The following is a 24,574-nucleotide window of genomic DNA, read 5'->3' on the forward strand; positions in this document are numbered from 1 at the left end:
AGGCAGTGGTTTTTGTTTGGACAGTTGGAAAGCTTGCTGATGAGAGTGGTTTGAGGGATTTGGAGGTTGGCCCTTCTGTGGTGATAAATGTTCCTCCATGGTTACTCCCAGATCCTGTTGTTGATCTAACCTTGGTAGAGAAAAGGACAGATTGGTCAGAAGTCAGTAATGAAGGGAAACTGGTTGACAATTACATTGGTAGAAGTTTTTTTTTTTTACCACTTTTCACAGATGTATCCAAGGACCCAGATAGTGGAGCCCAGGAGCAGGAGCTTACCTTCCTGAATGTGATGTGCAGATATGTAGAACCCAGATAGTGGAGCTCAGGAGCAGGAGCTTACCTTCCTGAATGTGATGTGCAGATATGTAGAACCCAGATAGTGGAGCTCAGGAGCAGGAGCTTACCTTCCTGGATGTGATGTGCAGATATGTAGAACCCAGATAGTGGAGCTCAGGAGCAGGAGCTTACCTTCCTGGATGTGATGTGCAGATATGTAGAACCCAGATAGTGGAGCTCAGGAGCAGGAGCTTACCTTCCTGAATGTGATGTGCAGATATGTAGAACCCAGATAGTGGAGCTCAGGAGCAGGAGCTTTACCTTCCTGAATGTGATGTGCAGATATGTAGAACCCAGATAGTGGAGCTCAGGAGCAGGAGCTTTACCTTCCTGAATGTGATGTGCAGATATATATACTACAAGTTTAGACCTTACTCTCAAATGCTTACTTATGAGCCCCGAACCAACCAGTTTAAAAAAATATGGATGAGAATAAGAAATACAATTAACAAGTGATTAAAGAGCAGCAGTAAAATAACAATAGTGAGACTATATACAGGGGAGTACAGAGTCAATGTGCGGGGACACCGGTCAGTTGAGGTAATATGTACATGTAGGTAGAGTTATTCAAGTGACTATTCATAGATGATAATAACAAAGAGTAGCATCGGTGTAAAAGAGGGGGAGGGGGGCAATGCAAATTGTCTGGGTAGCCATTTGAATAAATGTTCAGGAGTCTTATGACTTGGGGGTAGAAGCTGTTTAGAAGCCTCTTGGACCTAGACCTGGCGGTCCTGTACTGCTTGCCATGCGATAGCAAAGAGAACAGTCTATGACTAGGGTGGCTGGAGTCTGACCATTTTTAAGTCCTTCCTCTGACACCGCCTGGTATAGAGGTAATGGATGGCAGGATGCTTGGCCCCAGTGATGTACTGGGCCGTTTGCACTACCCTCTGCAGTGCCTTGCAGTCGGAGGCCGAGCAGCTGCCATACTATTGGAGTGTTATAATGGAGAATTGAGAGAATGGGTGTAGTGGCGAGATTCTGCTGGGTCACAGCACATTCAGGTGTGGAAGGGAATGAAATTGTAGACCAATTAGCTAAAATAGCTTCAAAACAAGATATAATTGACATCAATGTTCCACTGGGTAGACATGTGGACAAATGGAAGATCAGAGACATTTTGATAGATGTGTGGCAGAAGAGATGGTACTCTGAGCACAAGGGATAACATTTATATGCCCTCCAAAGAAAGGTTGGTGGACCAAGATTCAAAGGTCAGATTAGGAAGGAAGATGTGGTGTTTAATCAAATCAAATGTATTTATAAAGCCCTTCGTACATCATATCTTTGATATCTCAAAGTGCTGTACAGAAACCCAGCCTAAAACCCCAAACAGCAAGCAATGCAGGTGAAGAAGCACGGTACTCGATTGTGTTTAGGACATTGTACATTTAACTGGTCATACCAGTTAAACAGAACAGATCCGTAAAGAGTTGGTTCGTTTTGGTAAATTCACAAGTGGTCTTCGTTTCGTGTGCTCTCAGCTATGTGTCTCTTCTCGAAGGAAAGTGTTTGTTCCTTAACTAAATTCAAGGTTAAACAGGAGGGAGGGTGGCACACAGGGTGTGTTAGCGCAGATAGTGTGGGGATTTAGGGCAGACAAGCGCTACCAGCCGTCAGTGGGGGCTAGGACGAGGCTGGACACTACATTTTTAACAACAATTTCTGATAAAACTAGTTAATTGCATTTGCCAAGGAGCCCAATTATATAATATTACCATATGCCCCAGCTGTTTGCCGTTGTTTTGAAGTAAACACAAAAGAATTAGGGCTTATTGTAGGTGATGTTTCACCCTGCCAGGTCCTATTAGTTGTATTGAAAAAACAGGTCTTATTTTAGGTGATGTTTCACCCTGCCAGCTCCTATTAGTTGTATTGCAAAAACAGGTCTTATTTTAGGTGATGTTTCACCCTGCCAGCTCCTATTAGTTGTATAGTAAAAACAGGTCTTATTTTAGGTGATGTTTCACCCTGCCAGCTCCTATTAGTTGTATAGTAAAAACAGGTCTTATTTTAGGTGATGTTTCACCCTGCCAGCTCCTATTAGTTGTATAGTAAAAACAGGTCTTATTTTAGGTGATGTTTCACCCTGCCAGCTCCTATTAGTTGTATAGTAAAAACAGGTCTTATTTTAGGTGATGTTTCACCCTGCCAGCTCCTATTAGTTGTATAGTAAAAACAGGTCTTATTTTAGGTGATGTTTCACCCTGCCAGCTCCTATTAGTTGTATAGTAAAAACAGGTCTTATTTTAGGTGATGTTTCACCCTGCCAGCTCCTATTAGTTGTATAGTAAAAACAGGTCTTATTTTAGGTGATGTTTCACCCTGCCAGCTCCTATTAGTTGTATAGTAAAAACAGGTCTTATTTTAGGTGATGTTTCACCCTGCCAGCTCCTATTAGTTGTATAGTAAAAACAGGTCTTATTTTAGGTGATGTTTCACCCTGCCAGCTCCTATTAGTTGTATAGTAAAAACAGGTCTTATTTTAGGTGATGTTTCACCCTGCCAGCTCCTATTAGTTGTATTGAACACTGTGGCACCAACTCACCTTCTGAAAGTTCTATTCCCAGTCCATTGTTCTGCATCACTGTTGTTATCAATGAGACCAGCCCTCGTTAACCTTGTAGGTTCACCTCAGGTAACTTATTATTAACTAGGTTACAGCTACTTGGTGAGGAAGCTCACTGTCCACCTGGGTACATGTTGTAGTGACTCAGTGTTAGTGATGGTTGACGTATTGCCACCAAGATTGTCGTAATGGTTCAAGATATATATATATTTTTCAGGTTAAGGTGCAAAACCTAAACAGACTGCATGTCCCTGTTCTTTTTTTCAAGATGTGGCCGATTTAAACAGCCAGAATGTCACGCCTTGGTCTTAGTATTTTGTGTTTTCGTTATTTATTTGGTCAGGCCAGGGTGTGACATGGGTTTATTTTTGTTGTGTTTTCGTATTGGGGTTTTAGTAGGCATTGGGATTGCGGCTGAGTAGGGGTGTCTAGCATAGGCTTGGCTGCCTGAGGCGGTTCTCAATCAGAGTCAGGTGATTCTAGTTGTCTCTGATTGGGAACCATATTTAGGTAGCCTAGGTTTCACTGTGTGTTTTGTGGGTGATTGTTCCTGTCTTTGTGTTTGTTGTCACAAGATAGGCTGTATAGGTTTTTGCGTTTCGTTTGTTGTTTTTGTGTCTTTAGTTATTTCATGTATCGTTCATCATTTTTATGGAATTTGAATTATTTAGCAACTGCAGCAGTACTGAATAAAGTGTTTATCCTTACTAAAGTAGTAATTACTCAGAATTGTAAAATATAAAATGTTCTAGTTCATTTTATCACTAACATAAACCAAAAACGCCATACATTTAGTTATAGATATGTATTTAGATGGGTGACATTATCTGCCAAAGAAACACCTGCTTAACATATAAACACAGACACTGGACACAGACACTGAAAATGAGCTTTTTTAAATATATATCTGTTAGCTCTCAAAAGAGACTTTGCTGAGCAGTTAGTTTTCAGGAGTGTGCTGCCTGCTTGCCTTCAGTGGAGTCTCTGTGAATAATGAAAAGTTTGTATGTTTTAGCCACGCTTTCACAGAGGCCAAGTTTACATGTGAGTCATTTAGGAGACACTCTTATCCAGGGCGAAGAGCCTAAATCTGTTGATGTACAAGGGAACATCGACACGTTCCTCATCTAGTCGGCTCGGGGATTCGAACCAGCCACCATTCAGTTACTGCCCACTGCTCATAACCGCTAGATTACAAACCACTAAATGTTAAACACCAAAGGTCAAATGGTAGTAGATCAACAGTAAGCTGGTTATAACTTCCAGACTGCCATTGTTTTGTGGAAATAGGGACATGTCTGTCTACTTCTACATTTATCTCTAATAGATGTATTTATTTTAATGGTTTGAAGTTCTACACCATTTTAATCAGGATAACCTATTATTTCTAATGATGTAAGTTTGGGCATCGTACAATGTTTTTACCAAATGCTGGTAATTAAAACCTAAAACAGTTATTATTTTTATTATATTTTTTCCAGTTTCTTCCTAAGAACAGGATTTAGTGGTCAAATAAAAGGGTAGACACTTTTTGGTGCCATTTAGGGAAATGGAATTGGGTTTGTGGCTGGATCAGCAGCTCTTCATCATGCGGTAAGAGAGACTCAATACAGCAGGTGGTCTCTGATTTCTATGCTGCAGTACTGAGGGTCTGGAAGCTGCTGAGACCCACACGAGACGGGGGTGTGGTGCCTGGGCCGTGGGTATGGGAGGAGACCATCTTCCACAACCAACTGATCAATGGGTTTGGTGGACCTGGAGAGCAGGGTGGCAGCGTTCTGACTCAGCAGCACAGAGGCTCCTGTACCGTATGGAGGTGGGCTTAGAGGGAGTGAAGGGGCATCAGTGGCAGGGGGGTATGGGGGCTGAGAGCATGGCAGGATATAGGTGGAGGGTGCTCTATCAGCTCCCAGTGCTGGAAAGGTCAGGGGTCATCCAGTGGAGGGTATTACATGGAGCCCTGGACACCAATAGCTGGTTGGCTCGGGTTGACCTGGGAGTTGGGGAAGGGTGTCTGTTTTCTGCAATGACAGACTGGTCATCATGTTATTTCTGTGTTGCCAGGGTAATGCCATTACTGTTGATGTCTTAGGGTTGAGTTTGAGTTTTTCAAAATGATCAACAGTGTGGCGATGTTTCAGGAGGTATGGCGGCTCAGGGGTTCTGTCTGTACGGCTGGAGAGGAAGGGGCTGTCTGTACGGCTGGAGAGGAGGGGCTGTCTGTACGGCTGGAGAGGAGGGGCTGTCTGTACGGCTGGAGAGGAGGGGTTCTGTCTGTACGGCTGGAGAGGAGGGGCTGTCTGTACGGCTGGAGAGGAGGGGCTGTCTGTACGGCTGGAGAGGAGAGGCTGTCTGTACGGCTGGAGAGGAGGGGCTGTCTGTACGGCTGGAGAGGAGGGGCTGTCTGTACGGCTGGAGAGGAGGGGCTGTCTGTACGGCTGGAGAGGAGGGGCTGTCTGTACGGCTGGAGAGGAGGGGCTGTCTGTACGGCTGGAGAGGAGGGGATGTCTGTACGGCTGGAGAGGAGGGGTTGTCTGTACGGCTGGAGAGGAGGGGTTGTCTGTACGGCTGGAGAGGAGGGGCTGTCTGTACGGCTGGAGAGGAGGGGCTGTCTGTGCGGCTGGAGAGGAGGGGCTGTCTGTACGGCTGGAGAGGAGGGGTTGGATGTACGGCTGGAGAGGAGGGGCTCTCTCTACAGCTGGAGAGGAGGGGTTGGATGTACGGCTGGAGAGGAGGGGTTGTCTGTACGGCTGGAGAGGAGGGACTGTCTGTACGGCTGGAGAGGAGGGGCTGTCTGTACGGCTGGAGAGGAGGGGCTGTCTGTACGGCTGGAGAGGAGGGGTTGTCTGTACGGCTGGAGAGGAGGGGTTGTCTGTACGGCTGGTTGAGGAGGGGCTGTCTGTACGGCTGGAGAGGAGGGGCTGTCTGTACGGCTGGAGAGGAGGGGCTGTCTGTACGGCTGGAGAGGAGGGGCTGTCTGTACGGCTGGAGAGGAGGGGTTGTCTGTACGGCTGGAGAGGAGGGGTTGGATGTACGGCTGGAGAGGAGGGGTTGTCTGTACGGCTGGAGAGGAGGGGCTGTCTGTACGGCTGGAGAGGAGGGGCTGTCTGTACGGCTGGAGAGGAGGGGTTGGATGTACGGCTGGAGAGGAGGGGCTGTCTGTACGGCTGGAGAGGAGGGGCTGTCTGTACGGCTGGAGAGGAGGGGTTGGATGTACGGCTGGAGAGGAGGGGCTGTCTGTACGGCTGGAGAGGAGGGGTTGGATGTACGGCTGGAGAGGAGGGGCTGTCTGTACGGCTGGAGAGGAGGGGCTGTCTGTACGGCTGGAGAGGAGGGGCTGTCTGTACGGCTGGAGAGGAGGGGTTGGATGTACGGCTGGAGAGGAGGGGCTGTCTGTACGGCTGGAGAGGAGGGGTTGTCTGTAAGGCTGGAGAGGAGGGGCTGTCTGTACGGCTGGAGAGGAGGGGTTGGATGTACGGCTGGAGAGGAGGGGCTGTCTGTACGGCTGGAGAGGAGGGGTTGGATGTACGGCTGGAGAGGAGGGGCTGTCTGTACGGCTGGAGAGGAGGGGCTGTCTGTGCGGCTGGAGAGGAGGGGTTGGATGTACGGCTGGAGAGGAGGGGCTGTCTGTGCGGCTGGAGAGGAGGGGTTGGATGTACGGCTGGAGAGGAGGGGCTGTCTGTACGGCTGGAGAGGAGGGGCTGTCTGTACGGCTGGAGAGGAGGGGTTGTCTGTACGGCTGGAGAGGAGGGGTTGTCTGTACGGCTGGTTGAGGAGGGGCTGTCTGTACGGCTGGAGAGGAGGGGCTGTCTGTACGGCTGGAGAGGAGGGGCTGTCTGTACGGCTGGAGAGGAGGGGCTGTCTGTACGGCTGGAGAGGAGGGGTTGTCTGTACGGCTGGAGAGGAGGGGTTGTCTGTACGGCTGGAGAGGAGGGGCTGTCTGTACGGCTGGAGAGGAGGGGCTGTCTGTGCGGCTGGAGAGGAGGGGCTGTCTGTACGGCTGGAGAGGAGGGGTTGGATGTACGGCTGGAGAGGAGGGGCTCTCTCTACAGCTGGAGAGGAGGGGTTGGATGTACGGCTGGAGAGGAGGGGTTGTCTGTACGGCTGGAGAGGAGGGGCTGTCTGTACGGCTGGAGAGGAGGGGCTGTCTGTACGGCTGGAGAGGAGGGGCTGTCTGTACGGCTGGAGAGGAGGGGTTGTCTGTACGGCTGGAGAGGAGGGGTTGTCTGTACGGCTGGTTGAGGAGGGGCTGTCTGTACGGCTGGAGAGGAGGGGCTGTCTGTACGGCTGGAGAGGAGGGGCTGTCTGTACGGCTGGAGAGGAGGGGCTGTCTGTACGGCTGGAGAGGAGGGGTTGTCTGTACGGCTGGAGAGGAGGGGTTGGATGTACGGCTGGAGAGGAGGGGTTGTCTGTACGGCTGGAGAGGAGAGGGGCTGTCTGTACGGCTGGAGAGGAGGGGCTGTCTGTACGGCTGGAGAGGAGGGTTGGATGTACGGCTGGAGAGGAGGGGCTGTCTGTACGGCTGGAGAGGAGGGGCTGTCTGTACGGCTGGAGAGGAGGGGTTGGATGTACGGCTGGAGAGGAGGGGCTGTCTGTACGGCTGGAGAGGAGGGGTTGGATGTACGGCTGGAGAGGAGGGGCTGTCTGTACGGCTGGAGAGGAGGGGCTGTCTGTACGGCTGGAGAGGAGGGGCTGTCTGTACGGCTGGAGAGGAGGGGTTGGATGTACGGCTGGAGAGGAGGGGCTGTCTGTACGGCTGGAGAGGAGGGGTTGTCTGTAAGGCTGGAGAGGAGGGGCTGTCTGTACGGCTGGAGAGGAGGGGTTGGATGTACGGCTGGAGAGGAGGGGCTGTCTGTACGGCTGGAGAGGAGGGGTTGGATGTACGGCTGGAAGGAGGGCTGTCTGTACGGCTGGAGAGGAGGGGCTGTCTGTGCGGCTGGAGAGGAGGGGTTGGATGTACGGCTGGAGAGGAGGGGCTGTCTGTGCGGCTGGAGAGGGAGGGTTGGATGTACGGCTGGAGAGGAGGGGCTGTCTGTACGGCTGGAGAGGAGGGGCTGTCTGTACGGCTGGAGAGGAGGGTTGTCTGTACGGCTGGAGAGGAGGGGTTGTCTGTACGGCTGGTTGAGAGGGGCTGTCTGTACGGCTGGAGAGGAGGGGCTGTCTGTACGGCTGGAGAGGAGGGGCTGTCTGTACGGCTGGAGAGGAGGGGCTGTCTGTACGGCTGGAGAGGAGGGTTGTCTGTACGGCTGGAGAGGAGGGGTTGGATGTACGGCTGGAGAGGAGGGGTTGTCTGTACGGCTGGAGAGGAGGGGCTGTCTGTACGGCTGGAGAGGAGGGGCTGTCTGTACGGCTGGAGAGGAGGGTTGGATGTACGGCTGGAGAGGAGGGGCTGTCTGTACGGCTGGAGAGGAGGGGCTGTCTGTACGGCTGGAGAGGAGGGGTTGGATGTACGGCTGGAGAGGAGGGGCTGTCTGTACGGCTGGAGAGGAGGGGTTGGATGTACGGCTGGAGAGGAGGGGCTGCGTCTTACGCTCTAGAGCAACGGGTCTCTGTACGGCTGGAGAGGAGGGGCTGTCTGTACGGCTGGAGAGGAGGGGCTGTCTGTACGGCTGGAGAGGAGGGGTTGGATGTACGGCTGAGAGGAGGGGCTGTCTGTACGGCTGGAGAGGAGGGGTTGTCTGTAAGGCTGGAGAGGAGGGGCTGTCTGTACGGCTGGAGAGGAGGGGTTGGATGTACGGCTGGAGAGGAGGGGCTGTCTGTACGGCTGGAGAGGAGGGGTTGGATGTACGGCTGGAGAGGAGGGGCTGTCTGTACGGCTGGAGAGGAGGGGCTGTCTGTGCGGCTGGAGAGGAGGGGTTGGATGTACGGCTGGAGAGGAGGGGCTGTCTGTGCGGCTGGAGAGGAGGGGTTGGATGTACGGCTGGAGAGGAGGGGCTGTCTGTACGGCTGGAGAGGAGGGGTTGGATGTACGGCTGGAACGTGGTGCTGGATGGTGCTGTGGTTTTGGGTACTGTATAATGTGATTGTGTGGAGGTTGTGGTGGCACACAATGTGTTTTAAGTGGTGTTAGTGTAATGAGGATGGCAAGCCAGTCTCAGTCTCTCTCTCTCTCTCTCTCTCTCTCTCTCTCTCTACAGCACTCTGCACAGGCAGCAATGGAGGACAGTGATCAGATCTTTACTCAGCTGATCTGCTCCATTGAGAGAAGGCGCTCTGAGGTGAAGGAGCTGATCAGAGCCCAAGAGAAGGCTCAAGTGAGTCAAGCTGAAGGACTCCTGGAGCAACTAAAGCAGGAGATAGCTGAGCTGAGGAAGAGAAGCACTGAGCTGGAGCAGCTCTCACACACAGAGGATCACATCCATTTCCTCCAGGTAACTAAACTGCCTTGTTACATGTGATATGAAATTAACTTAATGTGAAACTATTCATCTCAATCATTATGTTGTCCTCTCTCTCTCTCTCTCTCTCTCTCTCTCTCTCTCTCTCTCTCTCTCTCTCTCTCTCTCTCTCTCCAGAGTTATCAGTCTCTCTCTCTCTCTCTCTCTCTCTCTCTCTCTCTCTCTCTCCAGAGTTATCAGTCTCTCTCTCTCTCTCTCCAGAGTTATCAGTCTCTCTCCAGTATCAGTGTATCTTCAGATTTACCCAGCATCGTTGTCCGTCCTCTTCAGTACTTTGGAGATGTGAGTAAGACTGTGTCTGAACTGAGAGAGAAACTAAAATACTTCCTTAAAGGAGAATGGACCAAGATCTCCACTACAGGTGTGTTGAAAATAATAAGAAAATCAACTTTACATTTACATTTACATTACATTTAAGTCATTTAGCAGACGCTCTTATCCAGAGCGACTTACAGATTGGTGCATTCACCTTATGACATCCAGTGGAACAGCCACTTTACAATAGTGCATCTAAATCTTTTAGGGGGGTGAGAAGGATTACTTATCCTATCCTAGGTATTCCTTAAAGAGGTGGGGTTTCAGGTGTCTCCGGAAGGTGGTGATTGACTCCGCTGTCCTGGCGTCGTGAGGGAGTTTGTTCCACCATTGGGGGGCCAGAGCAGCGAACAGTTTTGACTGGGCTGAGCGGGAACTGTACTTCCTCAGTGGTAGGGAGGCGAGCAGGCCAGAGGTGGATGAACGCAGTGCCCTTGTTTGGGTGTAGACCATTGAAAGTTCCCTACTAGTCAAATACATGTGGAATATGGTATGATGATAACATTCCCTCTCTCTGTCAATGTGTTTGTGTCTGTCGTGAATATAGTGGAGGTTGTACTGCCTCCAGAGCCCAAGACCAGAGAACAGTTGTTACAATGTGAGTCTCTTTATTGTGAAGTAACTAACAGTCTCTTTTTACTGACACTCCTAACAATCCCTCTCGAAATATATAGCAATAGTAGATCTAATCAAAGACTGGGTATCTATCTGACTCCTCATATTTCTCTGATTTGATCTCTGCTGTGCTCTAATCAAAGACAGGGTAGATACAGTATCTGACTTAACTTATTGTTCTAACTCCCCTCATTGGTCTCTGCTCTGCTCTTCTCCCAGATTCCTGTCAGCTCACACTGGACCCAAACACAGCAGGCACACGCCTCTCTCTGTCTGAAGGGAACAGAAAGGTTACCTATACACGCCAAGTCCAACCATATTCTGACCATCCAGACAGATTCACCAACCAGTACCAGGTTCTGTGTAGAGAGGGTCTGTCTGGACACTGTTACTGGGAGGTGGAGTGGAGTGGTAATGTTGTTGTTACAGCAGTCTCATATAAAGACATCAGCAGAACAGAGACAGATGGTGTATTTGGATACAATAACAAGTCCTGGAGTTTACAGTACCAGTGCTTTAGTGGTGGTTATTGTTTCAGACACAATAATGTTAAGACTAAAGTATCAGGCCCTCAGTCCTCCAGAGTAGGAGTGTACCTGGATCACAAGGCAGGTACTCTGTCCTTCTACAGTGTCTCTGACACAATGACCCTCCTCCACAGAGTCCAGACCACATTCACTCAGACCCTCTATCCTGGGTTTTATCTCTGTTATAGTACTGCTGAGCTGGTTAAACTGTAGTAGGGTCCACATAGATACTAGTCAAATCAAATCAAATCAATTTATTTATATAGCCCTTCGTACATCAGCTGATATCTCAAAGTGCTGTACAGGAACCCAGCCTAAAACCCCAAACAGCAAGCAATGCAGGTGTAGAAGCACGGTGGCTAGGAAAAACTCCCTAGAAAGGCCAAAACCTAGGAAGAAACCTAGAGAGGAACCAGGCTATTGTGGGGTGGCCAGTCCTCTTCTGGCTGTGCCGGGTGGAGATTATAACAGAACATGGCCAAGATGTTCAAATGTTCATAAATGACCAGCATGGACGAATAATAGCAAGGCAGAACAGTTGAAACTGGAGCAGCAGCATGGCCAGGTGGACTGGGGACAGCAAGGAGTCATCATGTCAGGTAGTCCTGGGGCATGGTCCTAGGGCTCAGATCAGTTGAAACTGGAGCAGCAGCATGGCCAGGTGGACTGGGGACAGCAAGGAGTCATCATGTCAGGTAGTCCTGGGGCATGGTCCTAGGGCTCAGGTCCTCCGAGAGAGAGAAAGAAAGAGAGAAGGAGATAATTAGAGAACGCACACTTAGATTCACACAGGACACCGAATAGGACAGGAGAAGTACTCCAGATATAACAAACTGAGCCTAGCCCCCCGACACATAAACTACTGCAGCATAAATACTGGAGGCTGAGACAGGAGGGGTCAGGAGACACTGTGGCCCCATCCGAGGACACCCCCGGACAGGGCCAAACAGGAAGGATATAACCCCACCCACTTTGCCAAAGCACAGCCCCCACACCACTAGAGGGATATCTTCAACCACCAACTTACCATCCTGAGACAAGGCTGAGTATAGCCCACAAAGATCTCCGCCACGGCACAACCCAAGGGGGGGCGCCAACCCAGACAGGATGACCACAACAGTGAATCAACCCACTCAGGTGCCGCACCCCCTCCAGGGACGGCATGAGAGAGCCCCAGTAAGCCAGTGACTCAGCCCCTGTAATAGTCATGCTGGTGTAGTCTATAGCTGAGCTGGTTAAAATGTAGTAGGGTCCACATAGATACTAGTCATGCTGGTGTAGTCTACAGCTGAGCTGGTTAAACTGTAGTAGGGTCCACATAGATACTAGTCATGCTGGTGTAGTCTATAGCTGAGCTGGTTAAACTGTAGTAGGGTCCACATAGATACTAGTCATGCTGGTGTAGTCTATAGCTGAGCTGGTTAAAATGTAGTAGGGTCCACATAGATACTAGTCATGCTGGTGTAGTCTATAGCTGAGCTGGTTAAACTGTAGTAGGGTCCACATAGATACTAGTCATGCTGGTGTAGTCTATAGCTGAGCTGGTTAAACTGTAGTAGGGTCCACATAGATACTAGTCATGCTGGTGTAGTCTATAGCTGAGCTGGTTAAACTGTAGTAGGGTCCACATAGATACTAGTCATGCTGGTGGTGATGGTCCCCAGATGTGATGAATCATTCTGCTCTTTTTTTTATACAATATATATTTTCCTGACTGATTTGATCTTCATGCATTAAAATGCTTTGTATTCATATTTTATAAAATGCTATATTTTAATATTGTACATTTCCATGAATCATGATGTATGGTGTTGATGAATATTGATTGTCATTCAGAACCATTGATATGTTTTCTCAATTGGTTCTCTGTCTCTATGTAATTCTCCTCAGTGGAACAAATCAAAATCAAATCAAATCCAATTTATTTATATAGCTCTTCGTACATCAGCTGATATCTCAAAGTGCTGTACAGAAACCCAGCCTTAAAGCAGGTGTAGAAGCACGGTGGCTAGGAAAAACTCCCTAGAAAAGGCCAAAATCTAGGAAGAAACCAAGAGAGGAACCAGGCTATGTGGGGTGGCCAGTCCTCTTCTGGCTGTGCCGGGTGGAGATTATAACAGAACATGGCCAAGATGTTCAAATGTTCATAAATGACCAGCATGGTCCAATAATAATAAGGCAGAACAGTTGAAACTGGAGCAGCAGCACGGCCAGGTGGACTGGGGACAGCAAGGAGTCATCATGTCAGGTAGTCCTGAGGCATGGACCTAGGGCTCAGGTCCTCCGAGAGAGAGAAAGAAAGAGAGAATTAGAGAGAGCACACTTAAATTCACACAGGACACCGAATAGAACAGGAGAAGTACTCCAGATATAATAAACTGACCCTAGCCCCCCGACACATAAACTACTGCAGCATAAATACTGGAGGCTGAGACAGGAGGGGTCAGGAGACACTGTGGCCCCATCCGAGGACACCCCCGGACAGGGCCAAACAGGAAGGAAGCCTGCTATTATCTGTCAATACTATGTATGTATGGAGGGGGAATCCTGCTATTATCTGTCTATACATGTATGTATGTAGGGGAAAGCCTGCTATTATCTGTTTAAACAATGCTACTTAATATAATGTTTACATACCCTACATTACTCATCTCTTATGTATATGTATATACTGTACTCTATATCATCTACTGCATCTTTATGTAATACATGTATCACTAGCCACTTTAAACTATGCCACTTTATTTACATACCCTACATGACTCATCTCATATGTATATACTGTACTCTATACCATCTACTCCATCTTGCCTATGCCGTTCTGTACCATCACTCATTCATATATCTTTATGTACATATTCTTTATCCCTTTACACTTGTGTGTATAAGGTAGTAGTTTTGGAATTGTTAGATTAGATTACTCGTTGGTTATTACTGCATTGTCGGAACTAGAAGCACAAGCATTTCGCTACACTCGCATTAACAGCTGCTTACCATGTGTATGTGACAAATACATTTGATTTGATTTGAGCTCGGAAAGCTCTCGCCAGTTCGTACAACGTGTTTTAAACCAGAGCATACTGGACCTATTTTTCTCTCCATATCCCTGAATTCCTACCACAAACTCTGAACCTTTTCATCTGGATCATCACAGCTAGCTAACCACAACCCGGATGAACTACTCCCAGCTAACGTTTCTGTCCCGGAGCTAGCACCAACTAGCCCATGCTAGACCCGTCTCCCGGCTCACTCATGGGCTATAACATCTGAACCCCTTCTACTGCCGCTACGGGGCACGGAACACCACCGATCCTCTACGACTGGAATACCGACAATCTGTCCGACGATTCCAACAGGCCCCTCAGACGCGACGCCAGCTGAAGGCCCATTCTGCTAACCTGCTAGGCCTGCTAGTTACCAAGATCTACTTGGAACCCTACTAACTCCACGACTGGTCTATTGACGTCACCGCACGAAGAGGCAAAAACAGACTTACCCCCATCGCGATGTCCCCCAAAGGCTAACTTGCTAGCCCCGGTCTACTAACTGCTAGCTTGCCTGCCCCGGTCTGCTAACTGCTAGCCCCTGCTAACTGCTTGCTAGCTAACCCGGTCTGCTAACTGCTAGCTTGTTTAGCCCCGGTCTGCTAACTGCTATCTTGTTTAGCCCCGACCTACTAATTGTTAGCATGTTAGCATCGGCCTGCTAACTGTCTGAATCGCCGTGTCCCCAGTCAGCCCAACCCCTCACAGGACCCATATGTTCACTTGGCTATGCATGCCTCTCTCTAATATCAATATGCCTAGTCCATTACTGTCCAGGTTAGTGATTACTGTCTTATTTCACTGTAGAGCCTCTAGCCCGGCTCAATATGCCTTAACCAACCATGTTGTTCCACCTCCTACATATGCGATGACATCACCTGGTTTAAACGTCACTAGAGACTATTTCTCTCTCATCTTTACTCAATACCTAGGTTTACCTCCAATGTACTCACATCCTACCTTACCATTGTCAGTACACTATGCCTTGAATCTATGCTATCGTGCCCAGAAATCTGCTCCTTTTACTCTCTGTTTTGAACGTGCTAGACGGCCAGTTCTTATAGCATTTAGCTCAACCCTTATCCTACTTCTCCTCTGTTCCTCTGGTGATGTAGAGGTTAATCCTGGCCCTGCAGCGCCTAGCTCCACTCCCACTCCCCAGGTGCTCTCATTTGTTGACTTCTGTAACCGTAAAAGCCTTGGTTTCATGCTAACTCACTGCTTTAGCATACTCTAGTAATGTTTTAGCCGTGTCTGAATCCTGGCTTAGGAAAACCACCAAAAACCCTGAAATCTCCATTGCTCACTATAACATTTTCCGCCAAGATAGAACTGCCAAAGGGGGCGGTGTTGCAATCTACTGCAAAGATAGTAATACAGAACTCTGCAGGCTATCTAAGTCTGTACCCAAACAATTCTAACTTCTACTTATAAAAATGTCGAGAAACAAGTCTCTCACTGTTTCCGCTTGCTGTAGACCTCCCTCTGCCTCCAGCTGTGCCCTCGATACCATATGTGAATTGATTGCCCCCCATCTATCTTCTGAGCTCATGCTACTAGGTGATCTAAACTGGGACATGCTTAACACCCCGGCCATCCTACAATCCAAGCTTGATGCCCTCAATTTCACACAAATTATCAATGAACCTACCAGGTTCAACTCCAAATCCATAAACACGGGCACCCTCATAGATGTCATCCTAACTAACTCACCCTCCAAATACATCTCTGCTGTTTTCAATCAAGATCTCAGCGATCACTGCCTCATTGCCTGCATCCGTAATGGGTCTGCGTCCAAACGACTACCCCTCATCACTGTCAAACGCTCCCTGAAACATTTCTGCGAGCAGGCCTTTCTAATCGAGCTGGCCGGGGTATCCTGGAATGACATTGATCTCATCCCGTCAGTAGATGATGCCTGGCTATTCTTTAAAAGTGCCTTCCTCACCATCTTAAATAAGCATGCCCCATTCAAAAAATGTAGAACTAGGAATAGATACAGTGCCTTGCGAAAGTATTCTGCCCCCATGAACTTTGCGACCTTTTGCCACATTTCAGGCTTCAAACATAAAGATATAAAACTGTATTTTTTTGTGAAGAATCAACAACAAGTGGGACACAATCATGAAGTGGTACGACATTTATTGGATATTTCAAACTTTTTTAACAAATCAAAAACTGAAAAATTGGGCGTGCAAAATTATTCAGCCCCCTTAAGTTACCTTTTGCTGCGATTACAGCTGTAAGTCACTTGGGGTATGTCTCTATCAGTTTTGCACATCGAGAGACTGAATTTTTTTCCCATTCCTCCTTGCAAAACAGCTCGAGCTCAGTGAGGTTGGATGGAGAGCATTTGTGAACAGCAGTTTTCAGTTCTTTCCACAGATTCTCGATTGGATTCAGGTCTGGACTTTGACTTGGCCATTCTAACACCTGGATATGTTTATTTTTGAACCATTCCATTGTAGATTTTGCTTTATGTTTTGGATCATTGTCTTGTTGGAAGACAAATCTCCGTCCCAGTCTCAGGTCTTTTGCAGACTCCATCAGGTTTTCTTCCAGAATGGTCCTGTATTTGGCTCCATCCATCTTCCCATCAATTTTAACCATCTTCCCTGTCCCTGCTGAAGAAAAGCAGGCCCAAACCATGATGCTGCCACCACCATGTTTGACAGTGTGGATGGTGTGTTCAGGTGATGAGCTGTGTTGCTTTTACGCCAAACATAACGTTTTGCATTGTTGCCAAAAAGTTCAATTTTGGTTTCATCTGACCAGAGCACCTTCTTCCACATGTTTGGTGTGTCTCCCAGGTGGCTTGTGGCAAACTTTAAACAACACTTTTTATGGATATCTTTAAGAAATGGCTTTCTTCTTGCCACTCTTCCATTAAGGCCAGATTTGTGCAATATACGACTGATTGTTGTCCTATGGACAGAGTCTCCCACCTCAGCTTTAGATCTCTGCAGTTCATCCAGAGTGATCATGGGCCTCTTGGCTGCATCTCTGATCAGTCTTCTCCTTGTATGAGCTGAAAGTTTAGAGGGACGGCCAGGTCTTGGTAGATTTGCAGTGGTCTGATACTCCTTCCATTTCAATATTATCGCTTGCACAGTGCTCCTTGGGATGTTTAAAGCTTGGGAAATCTTTTTGTATCCAAATCCGGCTTTAAACTTCTTCACAACAGTATCTCGAACCTGCCTGGTGTGTTCCTTGTTCTTCATGATGCTCTCTGCGCTTTTAACGGACCTCTGAGACTATCACAGTGCAGGTGCATTTATACGGAGAATTGATTACACACAGGTGGATTGTATTTATCATCATTAGTCATTTAGGTCAACATTGGATCATTCAGAGATCCTCACTGAACTTCTGGAGAGAGTTTGCTGCACTGAAAGTAAAGGGGCTGAATAATTTTGCACGCCCAATTTTTCAGTTTTTGATTTGTTAAAAAAGTTTGAAATATCCAATAAATGTCGTTCCACTTCATGATTGTGTCCCACTTGTTGTTGATTCTTCACAAAAAAAATACAGTTTTATATCTTTATGTTTGAAGCCTGAAATGTGGCAAAAGGTCGCAAAGTTCAAGGGGGCCGAATACTTTCGCAAGGCACTGTATAGTCCTTGGTTAACCCCAGACCTGTCTGCCCTCGACCAGCACAAAAACATCCTGGGGGTTCTGCATTAGCATCAAACAGCCCCCGTGATATGCAACTTTTCAGGGAAGTTAGGAAAAAATATACACAGGCAGTTAGGAAAGCTAAGGCTAGCTTTTTCAAACAGAAATTTGCATCCTGTAGTACTAACTCAAAACATTTCTGGGACACTGTCCATGGAGAAAAAGAGCACCTCCTCCCAGCTGCCCACTGCTCTGAGGCTAGGAAACATTGTCACCACTGATAAATCCACTATAATTGAGAATTTCAATAAGCATTTCTCTACGGCTGGCCATGCTTTCCACCTGGCTACCCCTGCCCGGCACCCTCCACAGCAACCTGCAAAAGCCCCCACCATTTCTACTTTCTCCAAATCCAGATAGCTGATGTTCTGAAAGAGCTGCAAAATCTGGATCACTACAAATCAGCCGGGCTAGACAATCTGAACCCTCTCTTTCTAAAATGATTTGCCGAAATTGTTGCAACCCCTATTACTAGCCTGTTCAACCTCTCTTTCGTATCGTCTGAGATTCCCAAAGATTGGAAAGCTACCGCGGTCATCCCCCTCTTCAAAGGGGGAGACCCTCTAGATCCAAACTGCTACAGACCTATATCTATTCTACCCTGCCTTTCTAAGGTCTTCGAAAGCCAAATTAACAAACAGATTACCGACCATTTTAAATCCCACTGTACCTTCTCTGCTATGCAATCTGATTTCAGAGCTGGTCATGGGTGCACCTCAGCCACGCTCAAGGTCCTAAACGACATCATAACCGCCATCGATAAGAGACATTACTGTGCAGCTTTATTCATCGACCTGGCCAAGGCTTTTGACTCTGTCAATCACCACATTCTCATTGGCAGACTCGGCAGCCTTGGTTTCTCAAATGATTGCCTCGTCTGGTTTACCAACTACCTCTCTGATAGAGTTCAGTGTGTCAAATCGGAGGGCCTGTTGTCCGGACCCCTGGCAGTCTCTATGGGGGTGCCACAGGGTTCAATCCTTTGGCCGACTCTCTTCTCTGTATACATCAATGATGTTGCACTTGCTGCTGGTGATTCTCTGATCCACCTCTACGCAGACGACACCATTCTGTATACTTCTGGCCCCTCTTTGGACACTGTGTTAACTAACCTCCAGACGAGCCTCAATACCATACAACTCTCCTTCCGTGGCCTCCAACTGCTCTTAAACGCAAGTAAAACTAAATGCATGCTATTCAATCGATCACTGCCCGCACCTGCTCGCCCATCCAGCATCACTACTCTGGACGGCTCTGACTTAGAATATGTGGACAACTACAAATACCTAGGTGTCTGGTTAGACTGTAAAATCTCCTTCCAGACTCACATTAAGCATCTCCAATCCAAAATTACATCTAGAATTGGCTTCCTATATTGCAACAAAGCTGTAACGAATCTCTTCGTCCTCTGAGGAGGAGTAGGAAGGATCGGACCAATATGCAGCGTGGTAAGTATTCGTCATATTTATTTAATGAACACAGAACACAAGCGAATAAAGAAAAAACGAAACAGTCCCGAATGGTGAAAAAACACAGAAACAGAAAATAACCACCAACAAAAAAGAAAACAGGCCACCTAAGTATGGTTCTCAATCAGAGACAACGATTGACAGCTGCCTCTGATTTGGAACCATACCAGACCAAAAGCAGAAATACAAAACATAGAACAAAAACATTGAATGCCCACTCCAACTCACGCCCTGACCAAACTAACACAGAGACATAAAAAAGGAACTAAGGTCAGGACGTGACAAAAGCATCCTTCACTCATGCTGCCAAACATACCCTCGTAAAACTGACTATCCTACCGATCCTCGACTTCGGTGATGTCATCTATAAAATTGCCTCCAACACTCTACTCAACAAAGTGGATGCAGTCTATCACAGTGCCATCTGTTTTGTCACCAAAGCCCCATACTCTATCCACCATTGCGACCTGTACACTCTCGTTGGTTGGCCCTCGCTTCATACTCATCGCCAAACCCACTGGCTACAGGTTATCTACAAGTCTTTGCTAGGTAAAGCCCCACCTTATCTCAGCTCACTGGTCACCATAGCAGCACCCACTCTTAGCATACTCTCCAGCAGGTATATCTCACTGTTCACCCCCAATGCCAATTCCTCCTTTGGTCATCTTTCCTTACAGTTCTCTGCTGCCAATGACTGGAACGAACTGCAAGAATCTCTGAAGCTGGAGACTCATATCTCCCTCACTAGCTTTAAGCACCAGCTGTCAGAGCAGCTCACAGATCACTGCACCTGTACATAGCCCATCTATCTACCTACCTCATCCACATACAGTATTTATTTATCTTACTCCTTTGCACCCCAGTATCTCTACTTGCACATTCATCTTCTGCACATCTACCATTCCAGTGTTTTAATGAATATATTGTAATTACTTCGCCACCATGGCCTGTTTATTGCCTTAATTCCCTTATCTTACCTCATTTGCACTCACTGTATATAGACTTTTTGTTTTCTTTTGTTCTACTGTATTATTGACTATGTTTTGTTTATTCCACGTGTAACTCTGTGTTGTGGTATGTGTTGAATTTCCATTGCTTTATCTTGGCCAGGTCGCAGTTGCAAATGAGAACTTGTTCTCAACTAGCCTACCTGGTTAAATAAAGGTGAAATAAAAAAAATAAAAAATAAAAGGTCAACATTCACAAGGCCGCGGTGCCAGACTGATTACCAGGACGTGTGCTCCAGGCATGTGCTGACCAACTAGCAGGTGTCTTCACTGACATTTTCAACATGTCCCTGATTGAGTCTATAATACCAACATGTTTCAAGCAGACCACCATTGTCCCTGTGCCCAAGATCACTAAGGTAACCTGCTTAAATGACTACAGATTCGTAGCACTCACGTCCATAGGCATGAAGTGCTTTGAAAGGCTGGTAATGGCTCACATTTACACCATTATCCCAGAAACCCTAGACCCACTCCAATTTGCATCACACGCAAACAGATCCACAGATGATGCAATCTCTATTGCACTCCACACTGCCCTTTCCCACCTGGACAAAAGGAATATCTACATGAGAATGCTATTCATTGACTACAGCTCAGCATTCAAGACCATAGTGCCCTCAAAGCTCATCACTAAGCTAAGGATCCTGGGACTAAACACCTCCCTCTGCAACTGGATCCTGGACATCCTGACAGGCCGCTCCCAGGTGGTGAGGGTAGGCAGCATCACATTTGCCACTCTGATCCTCAACACTGGAGCCCCTTAGGGGTGCGTGCTCAGTCTCATCCTGTACTCCCTGTTCACCCACGACTGCATGGCCAGGCACGACTCCAACGCCATCATTAAGTTTGCAGACAAAACAACAGTGGTAGGCCTGATTATCGCCAACGACGAGACAGCCTATAGGGAGGAAGTCAGACACCTGGCAGAATAAAACCTTTCCCTCAACGTAATCAAAACAAAGGAGATTATTGTGGACTACAGGAAAAGGAGGACCGAGCACACCCCCATTCTCATCAACGGGGCTGTACTGGAGCAGGTTGAGAGCTTCAAGTTCCTTGGTGTCACCAACAAATTAGAATGGTCCAAACACACCAAGACAGTCGTGAACAGGGCACGACAAAGCCTTTTCCCCCTCAGGAAACAAAAAAATGTTGGCATGGGTCCTCAGATCCTCAAAAGGTTATTGAGCTGCAACATTGAGAGCATCCTGACCGGATGTATCACTGCCTGGTACGGCAAATGCTTGTCCTCCTACAGCAAGACACGACAGAGGGTGATGCGTACGGCCCTGTACACCACTGGGGCCAAGCTTCCTGCCATCCAGGACCTATATAATAGGCGGTGTCAGAGGAAAACCCATAAAATTGTCAGAGACTCCAGTCACCCAAGTTATAGACTGTTTAGACTGCTGAACAATTCCTGAGGACGGCTCACCTCTCACAGTTCTGGGCGACTTTAACCTCCCCACGTCTACCTTTGACTCATTCCTCTCTGCCTCCTTCTTTCCACTCCTCTCCTCTTTTGACCTCACCCTCTCACCTTCCCCCCCTACTCACAAGGCAGGCAATACGCTCGACCTCATCTTTACTAGATGCTGTTCTTCCACTAACCTCATTGCAACTCCCCTCCAAGTCTCCGACCACTACCTTGTATCCTTTTCCTCTCGCTCTCATCCAACACTTCCCACACTGCCCCTACTCGGATGGTATCGCGCCGTCCCAACCTTCGCTCTCTCTCCCCGCTACTCTCTCCTCTTCCATCTATCATCTCTTCCCTCTGCTCAAACCTTCTCCAACCTATCTCCTGATTCTGCCTCCTCAACCCTCCTCTCCTCCTTTCTGCATCCTTTGACTCTCTATGTCCCCTATCCTCCAGGCCGGGTCGGTCCTCCCCTCCCGCTCCGTGGCTCGACGACTCATTGCGAGCTCACAGAACAGGGCTCCCGGGCAGCCGAGGCGGAAATGGAGGAAAATCCTCGCCTCCCTGCGGACCTGGCATCCCTTCACTCCCTCCTCTCTACATTTTCCTCCTCTGTCTCTGCTGCTAAAGCCACTTTCTACCACTCTAAATTCCAAGCATCTGCCTCTAACCCTAGGAAGCTCTTTGCCACCTTCTCCTCCCTCCTGAATCCTCCTCCTCCCCCCTCCTCCCTCTCTGCAGATGACTTCGTCAACCATTTTGAAAAGAAGGTCGACGACATCCGATCCTCGTTTGCTAAGTCAAACGACACCGCTGGTTCTGCTCACACTGCCCTACCCTGTGCTCTGACCTCTTTCTCCCCTCTCTCTCCAGATGAAATCTCGCGTCTTGTGACGGCCGGCCGCCCAACAACCTGCCCGCTTGACCCTATCCTCCTCTCTTCTCCAGACCATTTCCGGAGACCTTCTCCCTTACCTCACCTCGCTCATCAACTCATCCCTGACCGCTGGCTACGTCCCTTCCGTCTTCAAGAGAGCGAGAGTTGCACCCCTTCTGAAAAAACCTACACTGATCCCTCCGATGTCAACAACTACAGACCAGTATCCCTTCTTTCTTTTCTCTCCAAAACTCTTGAACGTGCCGTCCTTGGCCAGCTCTCCCGCTATCTCTCTCAGAATGACCTTCTTGATCCAAATCAGTCAGGTTTCAAGACTAGTCATTCAACTGAGACTGCTCTTCTCTGTATCACAGAGGCGCTCCGCACTGCTAAAACTAACTCTCTCTCCTCTGCTCTCATCCTTCTAGACCTATCGGCTGCCTTCGATACTGTGAACCATCAGATCCTCCTCTCCACCCTCTCCGAGTTGGGCATCTCCGGCGCGGCCCACGCTTGGATTGCGTCCTACCTGACAGGTCGCTCCTACCAGGTGGCGTGGCGAGAATCTGTCTCCTCACCACGCGCTCTCACCACTGGTGTCCCCCAGGGCTCTGTTCTAGGCCCTCTCCTATTCTCGCTATACACCAAGTCAGTTGGCTCTGTCATAACCTCACATGGTCTCTATAATAATAATATAATATAATAATAATAAGTCTCTCCTATCATTGCTATGCAGACGACACACAATTAATCTTCTTCTTTCTCCCTTCTGATGACCAGGTGGCGAATCGCATCTCTGCATGTCTGGCAGACATATCAGTGTGGATGACGGATCACCACCTCAAGCTGAACCTCGGCAAGACGGAGCTGCTCTTCCTCCCGGGGAAGGACTGCCCGTTCCATGATCTCGCCATCACGGTTGACAACTCCATTGTGTCCTCCTCCCAGAGCGCTAAGAACCTTGGCGTGATCCTGGACAACACCCTGTCGTTCTCAACTAACATCAAGGCGGTGGCCCGTTCCTGTAGGTTCATGCTCTACAACATCCGCAGAGTACGACCCTGCCTCACACAGGAAGCGGCGCAGGTCCTAATCCAGGCACTTGTCATCTCCCGTCTGGATTACTGCAACTCGCTGTTGGCTGGGCTCCCTGCCTGTGCCATTAAACCCCTACAACTCATCCAGAACGCCGCAGCCCGTCTGGTGTTCAACCTTCCCAAGTTCTTTCACGTCACCCCGCTCCTCCGCTCTCTCCACTGGCTTCTAGTTGAAGCTCGCATCCGCTACAAGACCATGGTGCTTGCCTACGGAGCTGTGAGGGGAACGGCACCTCAGTACCTCAGGCTCTGATCAGGCCCTACACCCAAACAAGGGCACTGCGTTCATCCACCTCTGGCCTGCTCGCCTCCCTACCACTGAGGAAGTACAGTTCCCCGCTCAGCCCAGTCAAAACTATTCGCTGCTCTGGCCCCCAATGGTGGAACAAACTCCCTCACGACGCCAGGACAGCGGAGTCAATCACCACCTTCCGGAGACACCTGAAACCCCACCTCTTTAAGGAATACCTAGGATAGGATAAGTAATCCTTCTCACCCCCCCCCCCCTAAAAGATTTAGATGCACTATTGTAAAGTGGCTGTTCCACTGGATGTCATAAGGTGAATGCACCAATTTGTAAGTCGCTCTGGATAAGAGCGTCTGCTAAATGACTTAAATGTAAATGTAATAGAGAGGAAGGTCTAAAATATTGATGGTCCCTTTACAATATGATATTATGTTGCTCTGTGAATTATTATAGTTGTTATGGTAGGCCTACAGGTATCAAGGGGTTGAGACTGAACGTTTGACTCATAAAAGGGCATTCAGAATGATAAGTGTTTGACTTTAGAAAATGGTGATACATTTGGAGCAAACTCAATATACTCAAGGTTTGTGTTCATATTTGTTCTGTCCCGTTACGATATCATTTGAATGATCTTATATTCAAACAGCCTTAGTTCTTTAATTATTTGTTTATCAGACAGTCACCAACAAGTTGTTCTGGTCTTACCTGTTTCTCAGTCCTCTCTGCTGAAGCTGACACTGTATCATGGCCTTTATGTTCATCCATCAGACACTGATAACAGATACACTGCTGATCGGTACGACAGAAAACCTCCAGCAGTTTGTCATGATGAGAGCAGATCTTCTCCTGTAGTTGTGTGGTGGCTTTGACCAGCTTGTGCTTCTTGAAAGCAGGAGATTCATAGTGAGGTTGGAGGTGAGTCTCACAGTAAGAGGCCAGACACGCCAGACAGGACATGAGGGCTTTATGC

The 24,574-nt window shown here is 48.2% G+C and overlaps 2 protein-coding genes across 2 annotated transcripts in view; one reads left to right on the forward strand and one right to left on the reverse strand.

The window, feature by feature from the left end:
• The window catches only part of LOC118358790 (tripartite motif-containing protein 16-like), a 21,137-nt gene extending 7,621 nt beyond the window's left edge, over nt 1-13,516 (forward strand). The window contains exons 3-6 of the mRNA XM_052480762.1: nt 9,047-9,280; nt 9,425-9,668; nt 10,170-10,220; nt 10,457-13,516. Of these exons, the coding sequence (XP_052336722.1) occupies nt 9,047-9,280; nt 9,425-9,668; nt 10,170-10,220; nt 10,457-10,977 (1,050 nt within the window). The 3' untranslated portion in view covers nt 10,978-13,516. The remainder of the gene's footprint in view (nt 1-9,046; nt 9,281-9,424; nt 9,669-10,169; nt 10,221-10,456) is intronic.
• A 10,359-nt stretch (nt 13,517-23,875) lies between these two features.
• LOC118358761 (E3 ubiquitin/ISG15 ligase TRIM25-like) overlaps nt 23,876-24,574 on the reverse strand; it is a 1,879-nt gene continuing 1,180 nt past the window's right edge. The window contains exon 2 of the mRNA XM_052480764.1: nt 23,876-24,574. This exon is cut by the window's right edge and continues 9 nt beyond it. Within this exon, the coding sequence (XP_052336724.1) occupies nt 24,265-24,574 (310 nt within the window). The 3' untranslated portion in view covers nt 23,876-24,264.

This window comes from Oncorhynchus keta, chromosome 26, assembly GCF_023373465.1.
Source record: "Oncorhynchus keta strain PuntledgeMale-10-30-2019 chromosome 26, Oket_V2, whole genome shotgun sequence".
NCBI classification, from domain to species: Eukaryota; Metazoa; Chordata; class Actinopteri; order Salmoniformes; family Salmonidae; genus Oncorhynchus; species Oncorhynchus keta.